This window comes from Citrus clementina, unplaced genomic scaffold, assembly GCF_000493195.1.
Source record: "Citrus clementina cultivar Clemenules unplaced genomic scaffold, Citrus_clementina_v1.0 scaffold_2, whole genome shotgun sequence".
NCBI classification, from domain to species: Eukaryota; Viridiplantae; Streptophyta; class Magnoliopsida; order Sapindales; family Rutaceae; genus Citrus; species Citrus x clementina.
In genome coordinates, this window is record NW_006262688.1 from 31022679 (window position 1) to 31043388 (window position 20710).

Genomic DNA, 20710 nt, shown 5'->3' on the forward strand with positions numbered 1-20710 from the left:
ATAATCCAATTGCTGGCAGTTTCAGCCATAGCCGTCTTCACAAACTCTCATATCTGTTCATGGATTCTTCTACTCTCAGAACCGCCGCCGCCTCAACAAGACTTTTCACCATCAACTCTTCTCCTTGTTTTTCAAGCAGTCCTAGACGACTAATTACTACTTCTTTGGCTTTCAAGCGCATTAACAACAACAACTATAAAAATGATGATGATAATAATAATAATCATCACCCGTTAACTCTCAGAACTAAAGACCTTTCTTCTGTCTCTTATCGCAATCACCCTACTCCAACCTCAGGTTTGTAACTATTTTTTTTCTTTTTAATTTTAATATCCAAGACCGCGTTAGGCCGTGTTTGGAAGTGTTTTCACTTAGCCAGAAGGGCTTCTGTGTCTATTTTGTTGTGTTTTTTATTTGCTGAAACATTTCATACTGCTTTTTTTTTATAAATTAATAAGCATTTCGGCTTCTTCTTTTGGATATGAAATTCTTTTACAGAAATTACTTCTATAGAAACCCCCTTTCTCTAAATTCTCTTTTTGTTGTGTGTGATAAAAACGCGAGTTTTTTTTCCCCCAATTTTCTCTGCAGAGACAGAAGAAAAGATGTTGGATTCACGTTCATGGGAAATTTTGAAGATTAAGTTGAAACAGCTGGGATTGGACATTGGTCGTTGTGCTCCTGGGGTGGAAAATAGAATGCTCTGCCCAAAAGTATTTTCTTTGCTTTCTTCTTTTTAGTTGAATTCCTAGAGTTTATATGATTTAATTCACAGATGTTTATCCTTTAGAACTAAAGTAAGTGTATTATCGTTAATGTGATATTCACATTTTTATTATTACCTGTGCATGTGGTTGAGGGTAATTCATAAGAGAAGAGTGTTTTATAGATGATCACTGCAAGCTTGCTTAAAGTCTCATGCTGTGGATGTTACGGGGCTTTTTGCTATATGTTTCTCAAATGAAATGATTTTAAAAATTTAAAAAAAAAATCTTGTGAAGAATCTTAAATGATTTCTACTTTACTTGCTTTAATTTTCTTCCTTAAAATGTCTATACAAGTTTTGGTATTTTGTTTGAATGCTTCTCTTGTAGGATACTAGTTCATTGAAGGTATGCTTTCGATGCTTTCATTTGATTTATAAATTAATGCAAATGTTAGCTATCATATTAGTAATTATTCTTTTCATCAGTGTAATGGTGGTGATTCAGAGGAGTTAAGCTTGTCTCTTTTCCTTGACGAAGATGGGTATGCTGTCTATGCTTTAATCTTTTTTAACTTTCTCATTTTCAATTCTTAACAAATTACCATTTACTTTTACTTCGGCCTTTGTGAGTGTTTAGATTCTCAGCCGTATGGATGTGTTTTCGAGCAAAATGCGGATGGAAAGGCAGCACGTCGGTCAGATATTATTCATCTGAATTTCATGAGTAGTTGCTGGTTGTTATATGATCGTATATGTGTTTGATTGCGGTTTTCCTTTAAACTGATGTTCCGTCTGTGCTTGCAGGCACTTGTAGATAATAACCGATCTCAATCAAGTTTGAAAAAATTCAGCAAAATGAAGACCATAAGAGAAATCACAGAGGACAGTCTGGAATTGGAACCACTTGGTAACGAGGTGCTGGGTCTTATCCTGGTCCCACTCTTTCCTCTATTTTAATGATTTTTTATCCCTTGGTAGTGATATTTTATTGAAATTCATTTGATAGCTTAATCAATCTCGTTCTGCTAGGTGCTACTTGTAGAGCACAATTTCTTTTCCCTTTCCCTATATAACTATGTGCTTTTCATTTAAAACATGCTATATAGGTAGTCTACAGGACTTTGGCATTCACGTGATGTTGATTTTAGGAGGGTTGCTATGTTTTTGTACACTATTGGTGATCTCATTGCCTTCATCTTAAGCATTGTTTTTGTGATAATATTATTATCTGGTCCTGTTTCAGCTGCGTGCTTATTTTGCGGAGCGGCTGATATCAGCAGAGACATTACGTAGAAATCGTGTTATGCAAAAGAGACATGGTCATGAGGTGCCCAACTATCTTGAATCATAAATCACATGCTTAGAATGCCAATGACATAAATTTGAATAGACTATATAAGATATTTAAGTGGCTTTCACATTGTTATTGGTAAATGCACCAAAAAAAATTGCAAGTTTCCCCTTTCTTTTGATTCTCTGTGCATGCAATTTATCCTGTGATGAGTCCTTTGGAAATGGTCCATTTGGTAAATGTAAGTACCAGATAGCTATATGTGACGATTTCTTAAATAGATCAAAATACCACGCAATAAATTGAGAAAGAGCAGATGGTGATGCACAGTTTTAGATTCATCCAAGCGGTTAATTTTTCCTCCTGCAACTTCCTGCAACATATATCAAGGGATTCCTTCCCCCCCCCCCCCCCAGGATGTTCGCTCGATAAACTTTGCTTAATAGGAAAACACCTGGAAATAGTTCTTGGAAAAAAAGGTGAACAAAGTAGATTTTCTCTTTAGATCTGAGACTCTCCAGTTTTTATCCACCATTCAAAGTAAATAACACAGAATTCTATTTGGCTAAGCTCCAAACATCATCACCTTTCTTTATGTGAAAATTATCTGCCTTATGTAATTTGTTCCTGAAATTTTGTTGTCAGGTTGTTATTGCATTCCCTTATTGGCGAAATGGGAAGCTTGTAAATTGCAAGTACCGTGACTTCAACAAGAAATTTTGGCAGGTTTCTGTGTTAAGTGTTTTTACTTATTTATTAATTCCTTAAATTAATTTGTAATAACAGTGTTAATGATGGCTTAAGGTTCTAATGCAAGTGTCTTTTTGAAACTTGAATTTTCAAAACAGTTCAGTGCATATTATTTAGCTTTCTACTTTTGACATTTTGACAACATTAAATTTCTCAAGTGTGTAAATATCTCATGGGCAGAGGATTGTAAATGCACCTATTGATGGTGCTAAATGTACATTTAAGCAATAAAGTGGTTATTTTATCAGCTCAGATCGATTTCATGGAAAAAAAAAAATTCTTCATAAAATTCAGTGAAGGTAGTTTCTGCATCCTCTGGATGTGTGTTTTTTTGTAACTGCTTTTGAGTTTAATGTTTTAAGTATGACCAAACGTGGAATTTAGATTGATCTGTCTGGAGTGATTTTCTTTCATCCATCAAAGAATTCCCTCTACTACTATTCTCATATCATGCCCTTGTCCTTTGAATGCTTATAGTACAATAGATTCTAAGGACTTTATCATATTGATCTTGTTTGTGGTCTGCTTTTATTTCAGGAAAAGGACACTGAAAAGGTATTCTACGGCCTGGATGATATAGAGGGAGAAAGTGATATCATCATTGTACGTCTTTATCCTTCTATTGGGACTTTCTGCGTTATCTTGATTGGACCTGATACTTAATGAATAGTAATTTTAACTTTTGATTACAGGTTGAGGGTGAAATGGACAAACTCTCAATGGAAGAAGCTGGCTTTCTTAATTGTGTGAGTGTACCTGATGGAGCACCTTCTTCGGTTTCCAAAAAGGATGTTCCATCTGAAGAGCAGGTTTTGCAGACTTCTAAAATCTCGAATCTTTTTATTTTCCTTATGTCTTGAATAATTGCTTTGTTTCTTTTGACAAGATTTGTGGTCATTCAAGAATATTGAACTGAGTTTAAAAACCTCTCAAGAGTTGTCTGTCTTACACTTCCACATGCGATATTTATATCAATGTATTCGAACATCATTTTCATCTTCATGCACATGCTCGCATAATTTAAGTGAAATAAGTTTTAATTTCCAATTACTATCATGTTCTGTCATTGAACGCCGTTTTATTTGGCCTTTTGTAAATAAAAAAATTTGCTGCGAGTCAATTGACTGGATACCGTAACAACAGAGACATGGTTACCATCTAATTATTTCAGTTAAGGACAGAACTAAATATTTATTGCACTAAACTTGTGATCTTTGTTTACTGGATTCCCCCCCGCCACCCTGTCAATATAGATGCCTGGAGACATGTTCGTGTTGTCATTTCCATGCCAGGATATTACCTTTTTTAGTTGTAATATGCAACTGACAATAACCATCTTTGTTAAGATTTCTGTCCGAACAGATGAAGTCTCTGATGATTCATTTGTTATATGCTTCTTTATGCAACTTACGATAACCATCTTTGTCAATATTATTGTCTGAACAGACTGGAGATTTGATGATCATTTTTTATTTGCCTCTTTATCATTATTCATTTTTATTTTTTATTGCTGAGACTTACCATTTGCCACAATTGTTTGATGCCATTGATTTGAAACACTTTCCTAATGAAGGTTTGGTTGGTCGAACTTAGGACTCGACCACTGTCTTACATTTGCATGGATAATTATAGCATATTGCGTCTCATTTGCCTAAATATGTGTGACATTTTTAGTGTTATACAAATTTTATTTTAAAACTTGCACATATAGAATGCTATATGTCCTTTTCCTCAAGCTGAAAAAGTGGAGCACAAATAGAATGCTCTCTTCATTGGAGTAACATTTCTTTATGTTAAGTTGCTAAAGTAAGATCTAATTTGTCTTCTCTGTATTTGGTAAAGCTAGGACACAAAGTATCAGTATCTATGGAACTGCAAAATGTACCTAAAGCAGGTTGGTACTAGTAGGTTTACTTCTTGGAATTATGACCAATGTAAACATAGAAAGACTCTGGTTCTTAAAGATATTGGTATTGATAGGCATCTCGCATTATACTTGCCACTGATGGGGATCCACCTGGTCAAGCCTTAGCTGAAGAACTCGCACGCCGTGTTGGTAGAGAGAGGTTTATATAACTGCACTCATAATTTTTATGATCCGTCATTCTCTCTAAGGAATCCTCATATTACTTATTCGTAACTTGCAGATGCTGGCGAGTCAGATGGCCAAAGAAAAATGATGTCGATCATTTCAAAGATGCAAATGAGGTTAGATATCAATCTCTTTGTATAATTTGTATGGGCGTGCATGTGGTGTAATTGCTAATGACGAATTAAATCTGACTTTTGTTTTGTTTTTATAATCATTGATTGCATTGATGATAGTGTGAAAGTTTAGTTATCAGGCAATATATTAGGCATGAATAATGGGTAGTGGAAATTGTGTTACATTGTAACTCACAATCAGTCTTTGTCTTCTCCTCTCAAGTTTTCCATACTAGATTGGATGGGTCAATAGGAGAAGATTCTCTTAGAAGTCACTAATCTCTATAGTTTGGGTTGTAGCCAGTTGTCTTAGCTATAATTGCATATAAAGGGCCATGCATAAGTTTCGTGAAGGTGTATGTCCCTTCAAGCAGGCAATTTTCTTTTTGCATCGTTTGTATGCTTATTTTCTCAGATATTGACTATTCTTGATCAAGTCAATACTGATAAATATGTTTGCATATGTGTTTGTTGTGCTTCATTGCATTTGCATTATCTTGGCTGGTCCTCTGCAGTTTGCAGTTGTTTTACTGTCTAAGTTTTTTTAAGATCATTGCAGCAATACTAACAACATTTTTAATTTTGCTCCCAGGTACTTATGTACCTAGGTCCTGGTGCACTGAAGGAGGTAGTTGAGAATGCTGAATTGTACCCTATAATGGGATTATTCAACTTTAGAGATTATTTTGATGAAATTGACGCATATTATCATCGGACAAGTGGAGATGAATTTGGTATATCAACTGGTTGGAGGGCTCTAAATGAGCTATACAATGTAAGCATGATATAGTACATAATGTATATGAATGCATATGTATATATATATATTTATGTGCATGTGTGAGTGCCTTCCTGTATCTATATATTATATAATGTATGTATGTATGAGTGTACGAGTGTGAGTAACAAGCATGGATAATTCAACCTTTTACCCTTAATCTTGGAAATTTTTTCTTGACCAGGTTCTGCCTGGAGAATTGACTATAGTTACTGGGGTTCCTAATTCTGGGAAGAGTGAGTGGATTGATGCTCTCATATGCAATATTAATGAACATGCTGGCTGGAAATTTGTACTCTGCTCCATGGAGAACAAGGTGGAGTTTGTAATTTGCTTGATTTGATTTTTCCTGTGCGTGTCTGTAATGATTTCAAACAACACACTTGTCAGTTTCTGGAGACATCCCAACTGAGCATTGCAGTTATAAAAGTATGGATATTGTGTAAAGAAAATATGTGCAATGGACTTTTATACTTTTCCCCCCCTTTTTTTGCCCGGTTGTTTGGTGGTGGTGGTGGTGAGCGGCGTGTGTAAACTGTAATAGTTAATTATAGCTTTTATTAAGCTTTTTTCTCTGTACTTTTGATGCGTTCATCTCTCTCATTTCATTCACAGGTGCGGGAGCATGCAAGAAAACTTTTAGAAAAACATATAAAGAAGCCATTTTTTGAAGCAAAGTAAGTTTAAGGGTGCTACGCTTCATTTAAATTTGCGTGGTTCAGTTTCTTTCTTTTTGTCCTTTTAGTTCCTGTAATCGATTAACTCTGGTCAGTGTTTTCTACTGATTGATTCTGACTTTTATATCAGAACTATCTCTGGTCTTTAGTTGTGAACTATAAATTATTCATTGGTTATATAGCTTAAAATATTGAATATATTGAAATTTGGTCACTGTTAAGTCTGGGTTTTCCCTTAATCCTTTTTGGAACATTTCTTTCTATCTTTTCCAACAAGAAAATAAAGAAACACTGATACGCACAACAACATAGAGAGGAGCATGCAATTACGAAATAGTCTGAAAGAGAGCCTGCTCACTCTTTCTCTTTATTTCTTTTGGGAAAATATTGGACAAAGAGTTGGTCTTCAATGGAGGGGTTCTTCTTCCAAGTCTCGTATCCTGATCATAGACAGGCTGAGACATTCTTTTAGATGGTGTCTTGCCACAATGTGTTACTACTGACAATTTATAGTAGAGGAATAGAATTGTAGCCAGTGGCTGCTTCATGCGTAAACCTTATACTGAGACATGCAATTAGTTGTTGGTACACTTTCCACTTGTGTAGTTGTGAGATTTGTTTGTTCGTTCTTATTTCTTTTGGGTATTGTGATGTTATCTTTGTTTGGCTTTGAGCTTTTAAAGTCCCTGGTGGGAGTCTGTAGGAGGGGAAAGAGCAGAATATCTGGTGGTTAATAAATCAAATTTTAATGCGTATATTAGGCTGGAGTTCAATTGCAAGACATTGTTGGGGATAAGCTAGCCGTTTTTGGTAAAAGTGGAGTTCGGACTTGCAAAGATGCTTCCCTCCTTTCCTTTCTTGGAGTTTCTAGGTCTATTGAAACTTAGAAACTAGATTTTACTTTTATCTTTTCTAAGTATCTTGTATCTTTCCTGCATACTTGAGAATCTGGCCCCTCTCGTCATATAAGAATAATAGTTTTCCTTCTACTTTGCTAGTTGTCATCTTCTTTTCTCTTTTCTGATGGGTAAATGTGCATAATTGCACAGACAAGACTGTCTACATGTGAAATACTTTGACCATTAAATCTATAAGTTTCTCATCATCAATGGGTTGGTTGACCAAAGTCTTTTTTTTTGGGGGAAGTCAATTCTTTTATATCTATTGTTTTCTTCAGAATTCATTAATTGTCAAATGACATACCCTTTAACTTCAGTTCTCTCACCTTGATGACCACAGTTATGGAGGATCTGCTGAACGAATGACTGTTGAAGAGTTTGAGCAAGGGAAGGCATGGTTGTGTAATACATTTTCTCTTATAAGGTAAGTTGATGCTTCAAGTTTGTGGATACAATTTGGCTAGTTAAAATGCAGGTTAGTATATCTACTATGATAGTTATGTTACTAATATTAACTTATACTGTGAGAGTCTATTTATCATTTTTCAGTAGCTCTTAAATATATAAGCATTAATGTATTCCTGGCCTCTGATTTATGGAGTATGCCAAGCTCAATTATCTAGTCATAGGATTTTTCTTCTCAATTAAATGCATAATAGAAGAGCTTTTATTTGCTGAAAGGAAGGTACAATTCATGTGAAACAGCAGAGTACCTTAAACAAGCAAAACCTTGCACATCTTGGCTTCTTGTTTCAGACAAGAAACTGAAAAATATGTATTATGTTGGGAAAAATAAATAAATAAATAAATCTGTGCTTTGGGCTATCTATATAAGTTACCAAAACCCCTTGGGAGGGAAAGAAAAAAACTATATGGATAACATTCAAGATCAGTCAATGATTGTCATCTACAATGGAAAACCTTGTACTGTTTTTAAAAGCTGAACCAGCCTGAACAAGTTTATCCCAAAACTGCTTACCAGTTGAGGTGTATAAAGGGAAAAAAACAGGAGTTTTTAATCTCATAAACTTGCATATCTATTGAGGCACAGCAGTAAGTACTCAAAATTTAATATGAAATTCATCTGAATTTGTTTGAATAGAGAAGATAGAAAAAGTTACTTTGAAAACAAAGTCTGTAAGGATGGTAAAGCTGAAATTTAACCCAAAAAATATAAACCTCCTTTTCACAATCTTGTTCAAAGGCGATTCTATTCATTTTTTTTCCAAATAACCCAAATTATTGCAGATATATTTAATCCACATAAAATTTGTGCTTCTACGCCTGAATCACCTCTCTTACTGAAGAGATTTCTCAACAAAAATTTTAAAAAACAAGTCACAGTAAACCATGTAGTTCTTGCTTCCTTGAAAAGCTTAAACCACAATATTTAAATGAGAGAGCAATGAAGAAATAAAATCTATTCCTGCCCAACTGTTCCTTACACATCACAGTAACATCATTAGGCTATCACAGCATTAATTCTTCCTGAGAAATTATCTTGATTCTGGAAGGTACTTCTTTAGTCATAGCATTGATGTTAAGGTTATCAGCCTGACAAAGTTGCCTTGGTTAATTTAAAAAAGTTTGCTTCTGGAGTTAGTAAAGACTTTAAGGTAACTTTTATACCTATATTCAGTTTCTGCTGTTTCACTATAGTTTCTCATGTATAGTTATGCAACAGGTGTGAGAATGATTCCCTTCCAAGTATAAAATGGGTCCTTGATCTTGCCAAAGCAGCGGTTTTAAGACATGGTGTGCGTGGACTTGTAATTGATCCTTACAATGAGCTTGATCATCAACGTCCTGTGAGCCAGTGAGTCTCATTCTGTTATCTATCTATCATTCTGTGCCACCATTGGCTTGTGGAAGACAATTATTTGCTTTTCTTATGAGGACCTCTCTCCCTCTCTCAGAGAGGAAAGATGTCTCCTTGCCCCTCTTCCTTGTATGCTCATATTTGGCCAACTAGTCTGGTGACTTGTAATTTGTCTCTTCAGATTGCTGGCTTATTATCTTTCTTGAGATTAAGTTGCTTTTCCTCGGAGCAATCTATACTTTTGTTTTACTAAAGGTCAATCTGTCCTAGCAAAAGGAAAAAAGTCATTAACTATTTTACATTCATAGGAAAACATTTTCTCATGCTCTCCTTCTATTCAAAGCATTCCATATGCTTGCACATTGAACTGAAGAATTTCTACTTTTATGAACATGTGAACTTTATTTCTGACAGAACCGAAACTGAGTATGTGAGTCAGATGCTTACGATGGTCAAGCGGTTTGCTCAACATCACGCATGCCATGTTTGGTTCGTCGCCCATCCTAGACAGGTGAGCATCCATGAACTCTAGTTTGTTGCTCAGTAATTCCTCTTTCTAATTTTACCATTGTCTGACAGCTGCACAATTGGGTTGGGGAGCCGCCTAATCTCTATGATATTAGTGGAAGTGCACACTTCATAAACAAATGTGACAATGGGATTGTCATTCACCGTAATCGAGATCCAGAGGCTGGACCTATTGATAGAGTACAAGTGGGTGTAATCTTTATAGTATTATGCGTGACCCTTATGGACATATTTTACCATCATCCTTATCATCTCTCTACCCGAGGAAAGTTATTTAAACTGTATAACTGCAGGTTTGTGTCCGGAAGGTACGAAATAAGGTTGTAGGAACCATAGGCGAGGCGTTCTTGTCATATAATAGGTATGTGAAGCTTGCTCGTTAAGGTCTCACTAATAAAACATATATGATCTTATGGACAAAATGAGACTTACTGCACAATCCACAGTACACAGACCGCTCATCACAACATGAACTCATGAATTAGCTCAGTTTGAAGAAGAATTTGATAATCAACACAACACAGCTAAGTTAGAAAACTACCGAAAATGATTTTAAAGTCTTTACCAAAAAGTAAGGCATCAGTGATAATGATTGAAAAAAGAAAAAGCATGTGCATAACATGTTAGTCTCTCTCTCTCTCTCTCTCTCTCTCTTTCATTTTTCCCCCCTCATATGTGTGTGTGTGTGTATTTGGAATTCAATGCATGTTTGATATGGCTTATCTGATGGCCAAAAGTACTTGTGTAATCCCATAAAGCTCTTTTCAAAGTTTTTCTTATTGTTTAGTTGTATTTTGAGTAGAGATTTTGGAATTAAATAAGTTATTTTGTCTCTGTTAGGAAAAACTTAAATTTTGGGCTTTTGGGATTAGAGGTTGTAGAGTTTGTTTAAAGAGTTAAATTATCTAAACTACTCTTAATTTAGTTCATAACCTTATTTCATTTCTTACCTATTAAAATAATTTTGCAATATTTAATAAAATCTCTCATTGATAATCAAACAAGTAAAATATTTTTAGTAAAGCTCAACTTGTATAAGCTCTATAAGTAAAACCTTTACTTAGAAGTTGTATTTTGAGAAGCCATAACAAATGTAGCCTCAAAATGAAATATTCTTCTTGTGAGCGGTATTTGATCTGGGGATTCAAATACAATCTTTGGCTTCTGTCTCTCTGGTGGAACTGCTGTTGATAATTTTTTTTTTTTTAATTTTCTTTTGTGCAGAGTTACTGGTGAATACATGGACATTGTTTAACTATCGGGAGAGGGTTGGCAATCTTGTATTTATGTGATATTTTGAGTGCTGCACAGTGCCTCGATTTGTAGTTTTCTGATGAGACGCAGTTCAGTTAAAGCCAACAGGTATTATTGCCTCTTCCAAAAATACATTATGGTATTTGAAACGCTACCTGTCAGTCAGGCTAGGCCTTGGAAATTTACAGCTCATGAGGATTAGGTCAAGCTTGTACTTTTGAGACTTGAAGTTTATGAATTTGACTTCTGCCTTTAAACTTGGTTGTTGATACTAATACTGTGTAGATAAAAATCTCTCTTCGTGTGTGTGTTTCTGCAGTCTGCATGTTTGCCCGTACGTGTGTTAATATTGTCAACCCATTTCCCATGCATTACATCAGTGTCTTCACGTGTGTCGCCGTACGCAAATGTATGTTGAGGTGAAGGATCATGTTGGAGAGGGTTATTATAGGTTGATTATAGTGGGCTCATCAGGATGTAGAGAACCTTCACACCGTTCAGGCATGAAAGAGTTGATCTGGTTATCTTATTACCTTTTTATGCACATTAAAAGTTTTGGAATAGGTTCCATGTTCAGGCAAAAGTCTTCTGTGCAGATCTTGTCATGATTGTATTGAACGAGCACAAAAACATGTTATATTGGAGACTCAGGATTCTCTGTCATTTTAATTTTTAGCCGCCCAAATCTGCGAAGCCTTTGATTGAGCTGATTCCTGTTGAACTGCAACTTAGCTGCTAAATACAAAAATCTTTTCCTCCAGCTGTTGGCTATCTGCAGCACATATATAGAAAATCTTCTTCAACAACCACATGCAGCTGTTACTTGGCCAGTGAGTTAATCATGCGGCCAGAGAAGCCATTAAGACAAAAAAATGTTCGATCATTGATTGACCGGTGGTACGATGCCAAGTGGCAAGATTTTTCAATAGAGTCCAACAATCAAGAAAATAAGCTATACACAATCCATTGTACAAGCAAATAACGTCGTAACGGCATGCATTCCCACAAGCACGATCAATAACCATGCCAGCAAATCATATATATATAATATGTATGTCTGTATGGATGTATGTATATTATTTATAAAAAAAACAAAAAGTTTTTGAATTTAGTCATGCCAATATGCCATGATTATGCGTTGAAGAATACCAAGCAGTGTAAGTTTTTTTTCTTTTTTTATTAACACAAATAACCTAACATGCTTAAAATGCCAAAATTATTTTGATAATGTCAATGCCAATAATTTATTGGCGATTGTGATAATCGTTTTATAGTTACAATGTGGGATTTTTATTTCATCATCCATGACATTATAAAGTAGAAATAAAATATTGGATGCCATAAGTTACACAGTATATGGTCGGTAGGTGTTGACCGTTGCTGTCAACACCTATTTAACAAAATAAATAATAATGCAACCTCATTAGGCATGGAGCCTAATGAGTTGTGACCACTTCAAGACCATGGTTATCGAAGTTTTTGGAATATTATTACATCTTTTTTATAAAAAAAAAAAAAAAGGTGAAAGGAGCCCTTCCCTTCTAATATTATTATAAAAGTTTTGCATATTTACTAAATTACAATTTTAAGTTAAAATCGAAAATCGAAAATTATGTTTTTTTAAGATTTTATTTTTCAAATGTAGCATTTATTATTATTATTATTACTATTATTATTATCTCACAGGCAAATTAAAAAAATCATTGACATAAAATAATTGTAGATTTTATACGGATTTTAGTTGAATTATGTATCTACCAAATGAAAGAACCAAGCGGTCATCGTTAAAAAAAAAAAAGAGTAATGCTAAAAAGAGAGAAAGATGAGAGAATTTTTTTTTCTCTTTCTCTCTACCCCCACGTACTCTCTTACTTTTCAACACGCTTTCTCTCATCTTTTTCTCTCTTTAGTATTTTTCTATTAAAAAAAATAATTCCACCGCAGAAGATTCTTCATTGCGGAGACACTTAAATTTTGAGCAAAATCTGGCTGTGAATAAGAACAACTCCAACAGAAGGAGTTGGTTAAAATAACAAATGATTAACGTTTAAATGCAGCCAAAATTGTCGTGGGCTAAATTAATAATAACAACAAACAACAGCAACAAGTTTTGTAGAGATAAACAAAAAAATAAAAAATGCGGGGCCCAAAAGCTGCGGAAGTTTGCTGGCCTCCAGGCTAGCAAAACGAAAGAATCCCAAGACCCAACGGCTCCAATGCGGTGGATCCAGATAAGTGACCGTTGGTGGCCCCCACTTTATGCGGGTTTCAAAATATATAGCCGTTGCAACCCGCTTCTTTTTCCATCGAAAAAAACAAGCAAAACAAACGCGAGCTCATATAACAAAGCAAGCAGAAAGAGAGGGGAAAAAAAAAAAAAAACTCATATTAACTGAAGAAGAGAGTTAATAAGTTTTCTCTCATTGTTCTTCTTTGAAAACTAAAGGGGTTAACAATGACTGTTGAGGTTGTTAAAGTTGAAGAAGAAACCCAGAAAGTTGATGGAGTTGCTGCGACGAAAGAAGAGCCAAAGACTGTTACGAAATGTTCTTCTTATAAGGAAGAGAGCAATTTTCTCTCTGATCTGAAGGATTTTGAGAGGAAGGCTTTGAATGAGTTCAAGGCCAAGCTTGAAGAAGCCATTCTTGGGAAGAGTTTGTTGAATAAAGAAGAGGAGACCATCAAGAAGAATGAAAAGGCAGCAGCCGGTGGAGTTGTAGAGAAGGAGAAAGAAGCCGAAAAGCCAGTGGATGAAGAAGCTGAACAAGAGGAAGACAAAAACCCAAAAGAGCAAATAGCCCAAGAAGTTGAAAAGGAAGCTGAGAAAGAAGAAGAGAAAAATGAAGCTGAAGGAGAAGAGAAATGTGTTGAAGTTGATAAGGATATTGCCCTTTGGGGAGTGCCGCTTTTGCCAAGCAAAGGAGCTGAGGGGATTGATGTGATTCTACTGAAGTTCTTGAGGGCTAGGGAGTTTAAGGTGAATGATGCATTGGAGATGCTAAAAAATACGCTTCAGTGGAGGAAGGGGAACAATATTGATTCCATTTTGGATGAGGATTTGGAGGTAGATTTAAGCTCTGCTGCTTATATGAACGGCGTCGATCGGGAAGGTCACCCTGTTTGCTACAACATTTATGGGGTGTTTGAGAGTGATGAGCTTTATCAGAAGACTTTTGGTACTGAGGAGAAGCGTGGCCAGTTCTTGAGATGGAGGCTGAGGCTGATGGAGCAGGGCATTCAGAAGCTTGATTTCAAGCCTGGTGGCATTTCTTCGTTGCTTCAGATCAATGATTTGAAGAATGCTCCAGTACTAGCAAAGAAGGAGCTGAGGGTTGCCACAAAACAAGCTGTCGATCTATTGCAGAACAATTACCCTGAATTTGTTGCCAGAAATGTAAGCAATTCCTTTAATTACTCGTTAATCTTATTTCCCTTTGCTTCTTCTAATTAATCAAATTTGATGGGGGTCTTTCGTTTTGATTGATTGCAGATAATTATTAATGCTCCATTTTGGTACTATGCTTTGAATGCTCTCATATCACCTTTCTTAACGCAAAGAACTAAGAGCAAATTTGTTGTTGCTCGCCCGGCCAAGGTCACAGAAATACTTCTGAAGTAAGTATTATCTTTCCTTTTACCTACGTGTTAATTTCTGAAAATGTACTGTAGCTAAAAGCTAATTAAAGGAGATGAATTATTCTTGATTATAGATACATTCCAGCCGAGGAGCTCCCTGTTCAATATGGTGGCTTCAAGAGGGAGAATGATTTCGAGTTCTCCAAAGAAGGTGGTGCTGTTTCTGAGATTACTCTCAAGGCAGGATCAACTGAAACTATTGAGATTCAAGCTCCTGAGGTATTAATTAACTTTATGAAACAAATAACAATCATTTGTTTTTTTCTTGTGGGGCAAGTTGTGAAATTAATCATACTTGTAATTATTCTGACAGATTGGAACTACAATCACTTGGGATCTGACTGTTCTGGGTTGGGAAGTGAGTTACAAGGAGGAGTTTGTGCCTACTGATGAAGGCTCATACACCATTATTGTTCAGAAAGGAAAGAAGATGGGGTCGCATGAGGGGCCAATTCGCAACACCTTCAAGAACAATGAAGCTGGAAAGCTTGTTCTCACAATTGACAATGCCTCAAGCAAGAAGAAAAGGGTTCTGTATCGATACAAGACCAAGAACTTCTCCTCTTGAAAGTTTAAACTACACAATTAATCTATCTATTTACTATGTTTTGTCCAAATTCTGCATAACTTCGGGGATCATTAAAATTCATTGTTATATTTTCTATCTACTAAATTATTCTTTTAGGCTGGGAAATTAATGGGAGAGAGGTGATTAAGACTTCATTATTATTTTTTTTCAAGGACTAATACATTAATCCTGTGTTTTGATATCCAATTTGTCTGAATCTTTAGGGGGGATGCTTTGTTCCATAATTCTGAGAGTGAAATATTGCTTCTTTGTTGTATGTGATTGTTCAGATTGAATGAGTTAATTTTTATATATTTTTTTAATTAATTATATCACAGTTCACATGAATTTATTTATTTAGTAACCAATAATTTCTGTCTACCAAATTATTCTTTTAGGCTGGGAAATTAATGGCAGAGGTGTGATTTGGACATAATTGTTATTTTATTTTCCCAGGACTAAGACATCAAAATGGGAGAGATGCAATTGAAATGGAATATTTTTATATTTTATTTCAAGCCCTTAATCATTATAGTCAAGTCATTGGACTACACAGTTTCCACTCTACACAGTGATGATTTATTTTCCATTTCAAACTTTTAGCTATAGCCTTGAACTTTTCACCATTTACGGTGATTCAATATACACTTTATTTGATTCAAAAGTTTCACACAACATTAGTGCGCAAACAAATGACGACAAGCTCCAACAAATATTAAAAATGGACACGCTTGGGAAGATATATATTGAATATCTTTTGATAATGTTATTTTTAAAATAAAAAAATATTTTAGAACGATAAAGAAAGTAAATTGTGTTCATTGCAAATATCAAATAAAGTGTACATCTAGTAGCATGCATGCTTCAAAAGTCGTTTTGCTATCATAGGGAAAAAGAAAAAGCTTTTTCTCAAACATGTATTAGGAGATGTTTTATAATATATTACAGAGATACTACGTAAGTTATATAATTAGTGAAAGATGCTAATGCATTTGAAAATGGTACCAAATAAAAAAGCTAAAATTATTCAAAGGTCAAGACCAGCAAAATTATGACGAAGAAACATTTATTTTTGAGGTTCTATTGCATTATACCCTAATAACCTACTGCCAAAGCAAATCACAACTGAGAAATGGACAAAACTTAAAACTCTCTATGATCCTTCTCTCTTCTTGCATCAAGATGGACTAATTGGAATACTCTGTTCATATGTGAAGAAATTATCAGGATCCACCGATGTCTTCACACGCACCAACCTGTCAAAATTATTCTTGAAGTACTTAATCCCATAAATCTTTCCTTCTTCATAAGTACCATTAGTATTGCTACCGATGTCGATATCGCGATAATTGAGAAATGCTTCTCTGGGATTCTTGGAAACATAAGGAGTCATAGCTTCATAAAAAGTTCTTGTCAAATTTAGATAGCGGTTGGTGACTTCAATTCCTGGTTGATTCCAGTTCGCAGAATACTGAATCTTGAATATGTTTCCAGCTCTGTGCGGAAATGGCGTTTCTGTTGCAGGAATCTCACTCATTATTCCGCCGTAAGGATTCCATTGCATTCCCACTTCTCCGAGCTCAATCATCAACTTCCATATTGATTCCAGGCCTGTTTTCGGAATCGGTTCCTGAACATAATCCGATTTTCGTTTCAAAGAGACTTGCGATTTTGGAATCCTGTTAAGTAAAACTTCCACAGGAGTTCCAGTTGGTTGACTAAACCAAAATAGAGCAGATTCAACCCATCTCATTTCAAAGCAATCCTTTTTCTGTATCCCCAATTCGGGGAAGCTCTGTTTCATCAACGAAAGAAGTTTCTCTGTTTGTCCTAAAAACATGGCAACAAATGAAACTTTTACAGTCTTTTCACCGTCTTTACTTCCATTTACAGCATTAATAATCAATCTTATGAAGAGATCTTGGTCCAATTTGTCGGCCGCAACTTGTTGCCATTTTGCAACCAAGTCAGTAGCGCCTTGTTCCAGGGTTTTCACCACTCGAAACACAGTCACAGTTTCAGGAACCTGAACCAATTTAATCTTCCAGGAAAGAATTACACAGAAGCTCGCTGCACCACCTCCTCTAATAGCCCAAAAAAGATCTTCTCCCATTGATTTTCTATCGAGAATCCTACCCTGAACATCAACAATTTGCGCATCAACGATATTGTCCACTGACAGCCCAAATTTTCTCATCATGTTGCCATATCCGCCTCCGGAAAAATGCCCACCAACACCAAGAGTTGGGCACACTCCAGCAGGGAACCCATGGATTTTACTTGCCTCCGCAATTTTGTAATAAACTTCTCCAACCGTTGCGCCGGCTTGAACCCAGGCAGTTTCATCTGTTAAGCTGATGTTAATAGACCGAAGATTGAACATGTCAAGGATGACAAAAGGAACATTGGATACATACGAGAGGCCGTCGTAATCGTGGCCTCCACTCCGGATTCTGATCTGCAAGCCAAACTTTTTTGAGCAAATGACAGTTGCCTGGACATGGGATTCATGCTTGGCAGCCACAATAACGAGTGGCTTCAGTGTTGTTGGTGTAGCAAATCTGAGGTTTCTTACATATGACTGTAAAACGGACGAGAACGAAGCGTTGCTTGAGGTGTAAATGGCTTCGGAGATTGCAACAGAGGATTGAGATTGCATGGAAAGGCATTGGAGAAAGTTTTCTTCAACAGAAGCTGAATTGGCCGCAGAAAATGTGAAGAAAATGATTGAGAAAAGAGAGAATATAATTATACATTTTGAAAACTCCATTTTTTTGCGAATTGTTTTGATCCGTCAACGCTTCACACACACAAATATATGATTTAGTGATAATGGTGTTAAATGTTTTGATTATAGATTCCTTTTATTATTATTATTATTATTATAGATTCCTTTTATTATTATTATTATTATTATAGATTCCTTAAATAACAACAGATCGGTGTTGGAAAATGTATTTATTTTCTTGCCCCTAGTCTTGATTCTGTTGGAGATTGTCCAATGAATTTCCAAAATGGATGTTCATTTCTAAGGATGGCTCGATTGGGTTTCTTGCACTAAAATTAATTGCGTTGTCCTCTTTGGGCTGTAGTAGATCGATCTCTTCGTTTTCTTTTCTTTTTTTTTTCCTCATCACTTTCTCACATACATGATGGACTCACAAGGCCCACCCAGAGAAAGTGCTTTCAAATGAGTCATCCATTCACAGAATAAGTGCTTTCTTGTAACTGTAAGGTGTCCATCAACAACAAGCGCATTCTCAGCGCTTTTGACAAATTAATTTCAACTATGCCCTCCGAAAGTGCATTACAAAGTGCTTTCTGAGTGCTTTGACAGTTAAAATTAACTCTTCATTTAAAAAAATTTTAGAATACATAAGAAGTATTATATTAGTCATATAACAATTAAATAAATTATGATATATATATATATATATATTTATTTTAAAAAATTATCATACAAGTATTAATTATATATGTCATACATAAATTAGTTAATTGTATTACTTCTGATATTCTAAAATTTCTTATTGAGAGAAATTCTAAGATACATAGCGCTGAATGACATAATTATTTATTTTTCTTTTAACGACTACTTCTCATGATACTATAACAAATGGCATAATTGGAAATTAAGGACAAATGACAAACAACTACCTATTTTTTCTCAAAAGGGAAATTATCATTACACCATCTTTATTTTGTCTTATGTTCATCCAACCACTACAAAATTCTAACATGTACTTTGCACCATCTTTTTTTTTTTTTCACATTTGTATCAACTAGCCACTTTTGCATTAACACTATTAAATAATTTTAATAAAATGACAATTTTACCCCCAAATAAATCAAAAGACCATTTTATTTTATAAAAATTTTAAAAAATAAAAATATAATGATAAAAATATCCCTAAATTTAATAAAAATAAATCCCAAAATTATAATTTTTATTTTTAATAAAAAGTATTTTAATATAAATTATAATTATAAAAATAATTGCAAAATTTTGGGATTTAACAAAAATACCCTAAATTATGAAAATTTTAGGATTTATTCTTTTAAGAAATAAATTCAATTTATTTTAATAAAATTTTACAAAATTATAATTTTTTCGTAAAATCTAAATTTAGTAAAAATCAGTTGAGCACCTCTATTTGGGATTTATTTTTATTAAATTTAGGGATATTTTTATCATTTTATTTTTTAAATTTTTTTATAAAATAAAATGGTATTTTAATTTATTTGGGGGTAAAATTATTATTTTATTAAAATTATTTAATAGTGTTAATGAAAAAGTAGCTAGTTGATACAAATGTGAAAAAAATATGGTGCAAAGTACATGTTAGAATTTTGTAGTGGTTGGATGAATATAAGGTAAAATAAAAGTGGTACAATGATAATTTCACTTCTCAAAATAGCAGTTTAATCCTTGTAAGTTAAAAAATATCAATGAAGAGCCGTGTGATTTTTTTTCTTCTTCTTTGTTTCTTTTTCCCCCCTTTTTCCCAGCATTAAAAATTCGGTCAGAAACATAAATAAATTTTCATCGTAATAATTTTTTTAACCAACTTCCTGTGGAATGAATCTGCCGTCGGAACTAGTGGAGGTTGAGATTTTAGAATGCCTAATGGGAAAAGGATCGTGCAGTGAGTGATACGCAAGCCCAGAAAGCTGTAGATTTGACTTTGTAGAACAAATCCAATTAACTAGATTCATTTACAGATAATCTAGATGCCTCCACAATAAGGATATATAATGCTCATAATAATTCCGCAAAAATAAGTTTTTCAAACTTGTACACCATATACCAAAGGGAGAAGAATGGACCGTCTGGAACTCCAAACCATCATAAAAGTTTATCTTGTATAAAAGGATGTTGAGCTTCGAATAGCTAGCCTTTTGACTTTTAAAAGCATTTAATTTTTTTAAATACGCGCCATAAAAGTTGATTTCTCCTTTTTGTTGAGGTAAATGATGACGATAACCATTAACTCTGACATCTTTTATATACAGTAAATTTTTTTATAAATTAATAAGGTTGGGACTATATAAAATTTATTAATTAAAAGAGATATTAAATAATTAATAAATGAATAATTTATTAATTTACAGATTTATTTACAATTCAATTAACATATAGTAGTTTTAGAGCCTGTTGAGCATAAGGAAACACTCAAAGCATCAACAATACTTCATAATTTCTTATTACAATTCGATAAGACAACCCCAGAGCTTCTAGATGTAATAAGAAAAATAACTGATGAGATCCAACTAAATTTAGATTTTAAGAAAAAAGTAAGTAACAATGGACTCATATTTTATGTAATTAAAATATCATAGTCAACTATATTTGTAATTTCAGTAAATTATTAATTTATGATTTGAATAGGACCACAAAGTTATATAAAATTTTGTTAAGAAAAGTATTATCTTATTATTTTATTAAAATTATTATTTGGTCCATTGGCCTAAGTTGGGACTATAAAAATTATAGAGATCATTAATTTATCGAGTATTAATTTATAGAGATTCTACTATATTATTATTTGAACTAGGATGACTATAGCCGAGCCACACAATGTGGGTTAATTTTGCTCAT

At 34.3% G+C, this 20710-nt stretch overlaps 3 protein-coding genes across 3 annotated transcripts in view; 2 read left to right on the forward strand and 1 right to left on the reverse strand.

Moving 5' to 3' along the window:
- Positions 1-11219, forward strand: part of LOC18051418 (twinkle homolog protein, chloroplastic/mitochondrial) — an 11661-nt gene extending 442 nt beyond the window's left edge. The window contains exons 2-22 of the mRNA XM_006448772.2: positions 13-297; positions 592-713; positions 1193-1248; positions 1344-1401; positions 1511-1621; positions 1950-2033; positions 2643-2723; positions 3285-3350; positions 3440-3556; positions 4594-4641; positions 4728-4813; positions 4895-4955; positions 5545-5727; positions 5915-6046; positions 6346-6407; positions 7647-7730; positions 8991-9122; positions 9540-9636; positions 9705-9839; positions 9947-10014; positions 10878-11219. Coding sequence (XP_006448835.2) covers positions 60-297; positions 592-713; positions 1193-1248; positions 1344-1401; positions 1511-1621; positions 1950-2033; positions 2643-2723; positions 3285-3350; positions 3440-3556; positions 4594-4641; positions 4728-4813; positions 4895-4955; positions 5545-5727; positions 5915-6046; positions 6346-6407; positions 7647-7730; positions 8991-9122; positions 9540-9636; positions 9705-9839; positions 9947-10014; positions 10878-10908 — 2052 coding nt within the window. The 5' untranslated portion in view covers positions 13-59 and the 3' untranslated portion in view covers positions 10909-11219. The remainder of the gene's footprint in view (positions 1-12; positions 298-591; positions 714-1192; positions 1249-1343; positions 1402-1510; positions 1622-1949; positions 2034-2642; positions 2724-3284; positions 3351-3439; positions 3557-4593; positions 4642-4727; positions 4814-4894; positions 4956-5544; positions 5728-5914; positions 6047-6345; positions 6408-7646; positions 7731-8990; positions 9123-9539; positions 9637-9704; positions 9840-9946; positions 10015-10877) is intronic.
- Positions 11220-13232: 2013 nt separating this feature from the next.
- LOC18051419 (patellin-4) lies at positions 13233-15264 on the forward strand. The gene is made up of 4 exons (XM_006448773.2): positions 13233-14301; positions 14398-14522; positions 14618-14762; positions 14857-15264. Exons 1-4 carry the CDS (start codon positions 13363-13365, stop codon positions 15109-15111), a joined length of 1464 nt encoding a protein of 487 aa, XP_006448836.1. The 5' UTR covers positions 13233-13362; the 3' UTR covers positions 15112-15264.
- Positions 15265-16288: 1024 nt separating this feature from the next.
- Positions 16289-17881, reverse strand: LOC18051420 (berberine bridge enzyme-like 14). The gene has a single exon (XM_006448774.2). The coding sequence runs from the start codon at positions 17879-17881 to the stop codon at positions 16289-16291; it is 1593 nt and encodes a 530-aa protein (XP_006448837.2).
- Positions 17882-20710: the final 2829 nt, after the last annotated feature.

What these genes read in the sequence shown, in the direction of transcription:
- LOC18051419 (XM_006448773.2), top strand. Translation starts at nt 13,363, where the DNA reads ATGACTGTTGAGGTTGTTAAAGTTGAAGAAGAAACCCAGAAAGTTGAT. An exon ending in CTGAATTTGTTGCCAGAAAT is followed by an intron (nt 14,302 to 14,397) that starts GTAAGCAATTCC and finishes GATTGATTGCAG; the next exon opens with ATAATTATTAATGCTCCATT. An exon ending in TTGAGATTCAAGCTCCTGAG is followed by an intron (nt 14,763 to 14,856) that starts GTATTAATTAAC and finishes TTATTCTGACAG; the next exon opens with ATTGGAACTACAATCACTTG.
- LOC18051420 (XM_006448774.2), bottom strand. Translation starts at nt 17,881, where the DNA reads ATGGAGTTTTCAAAATGTATAATTATATTCTCTCTTTTCTCAATCATT.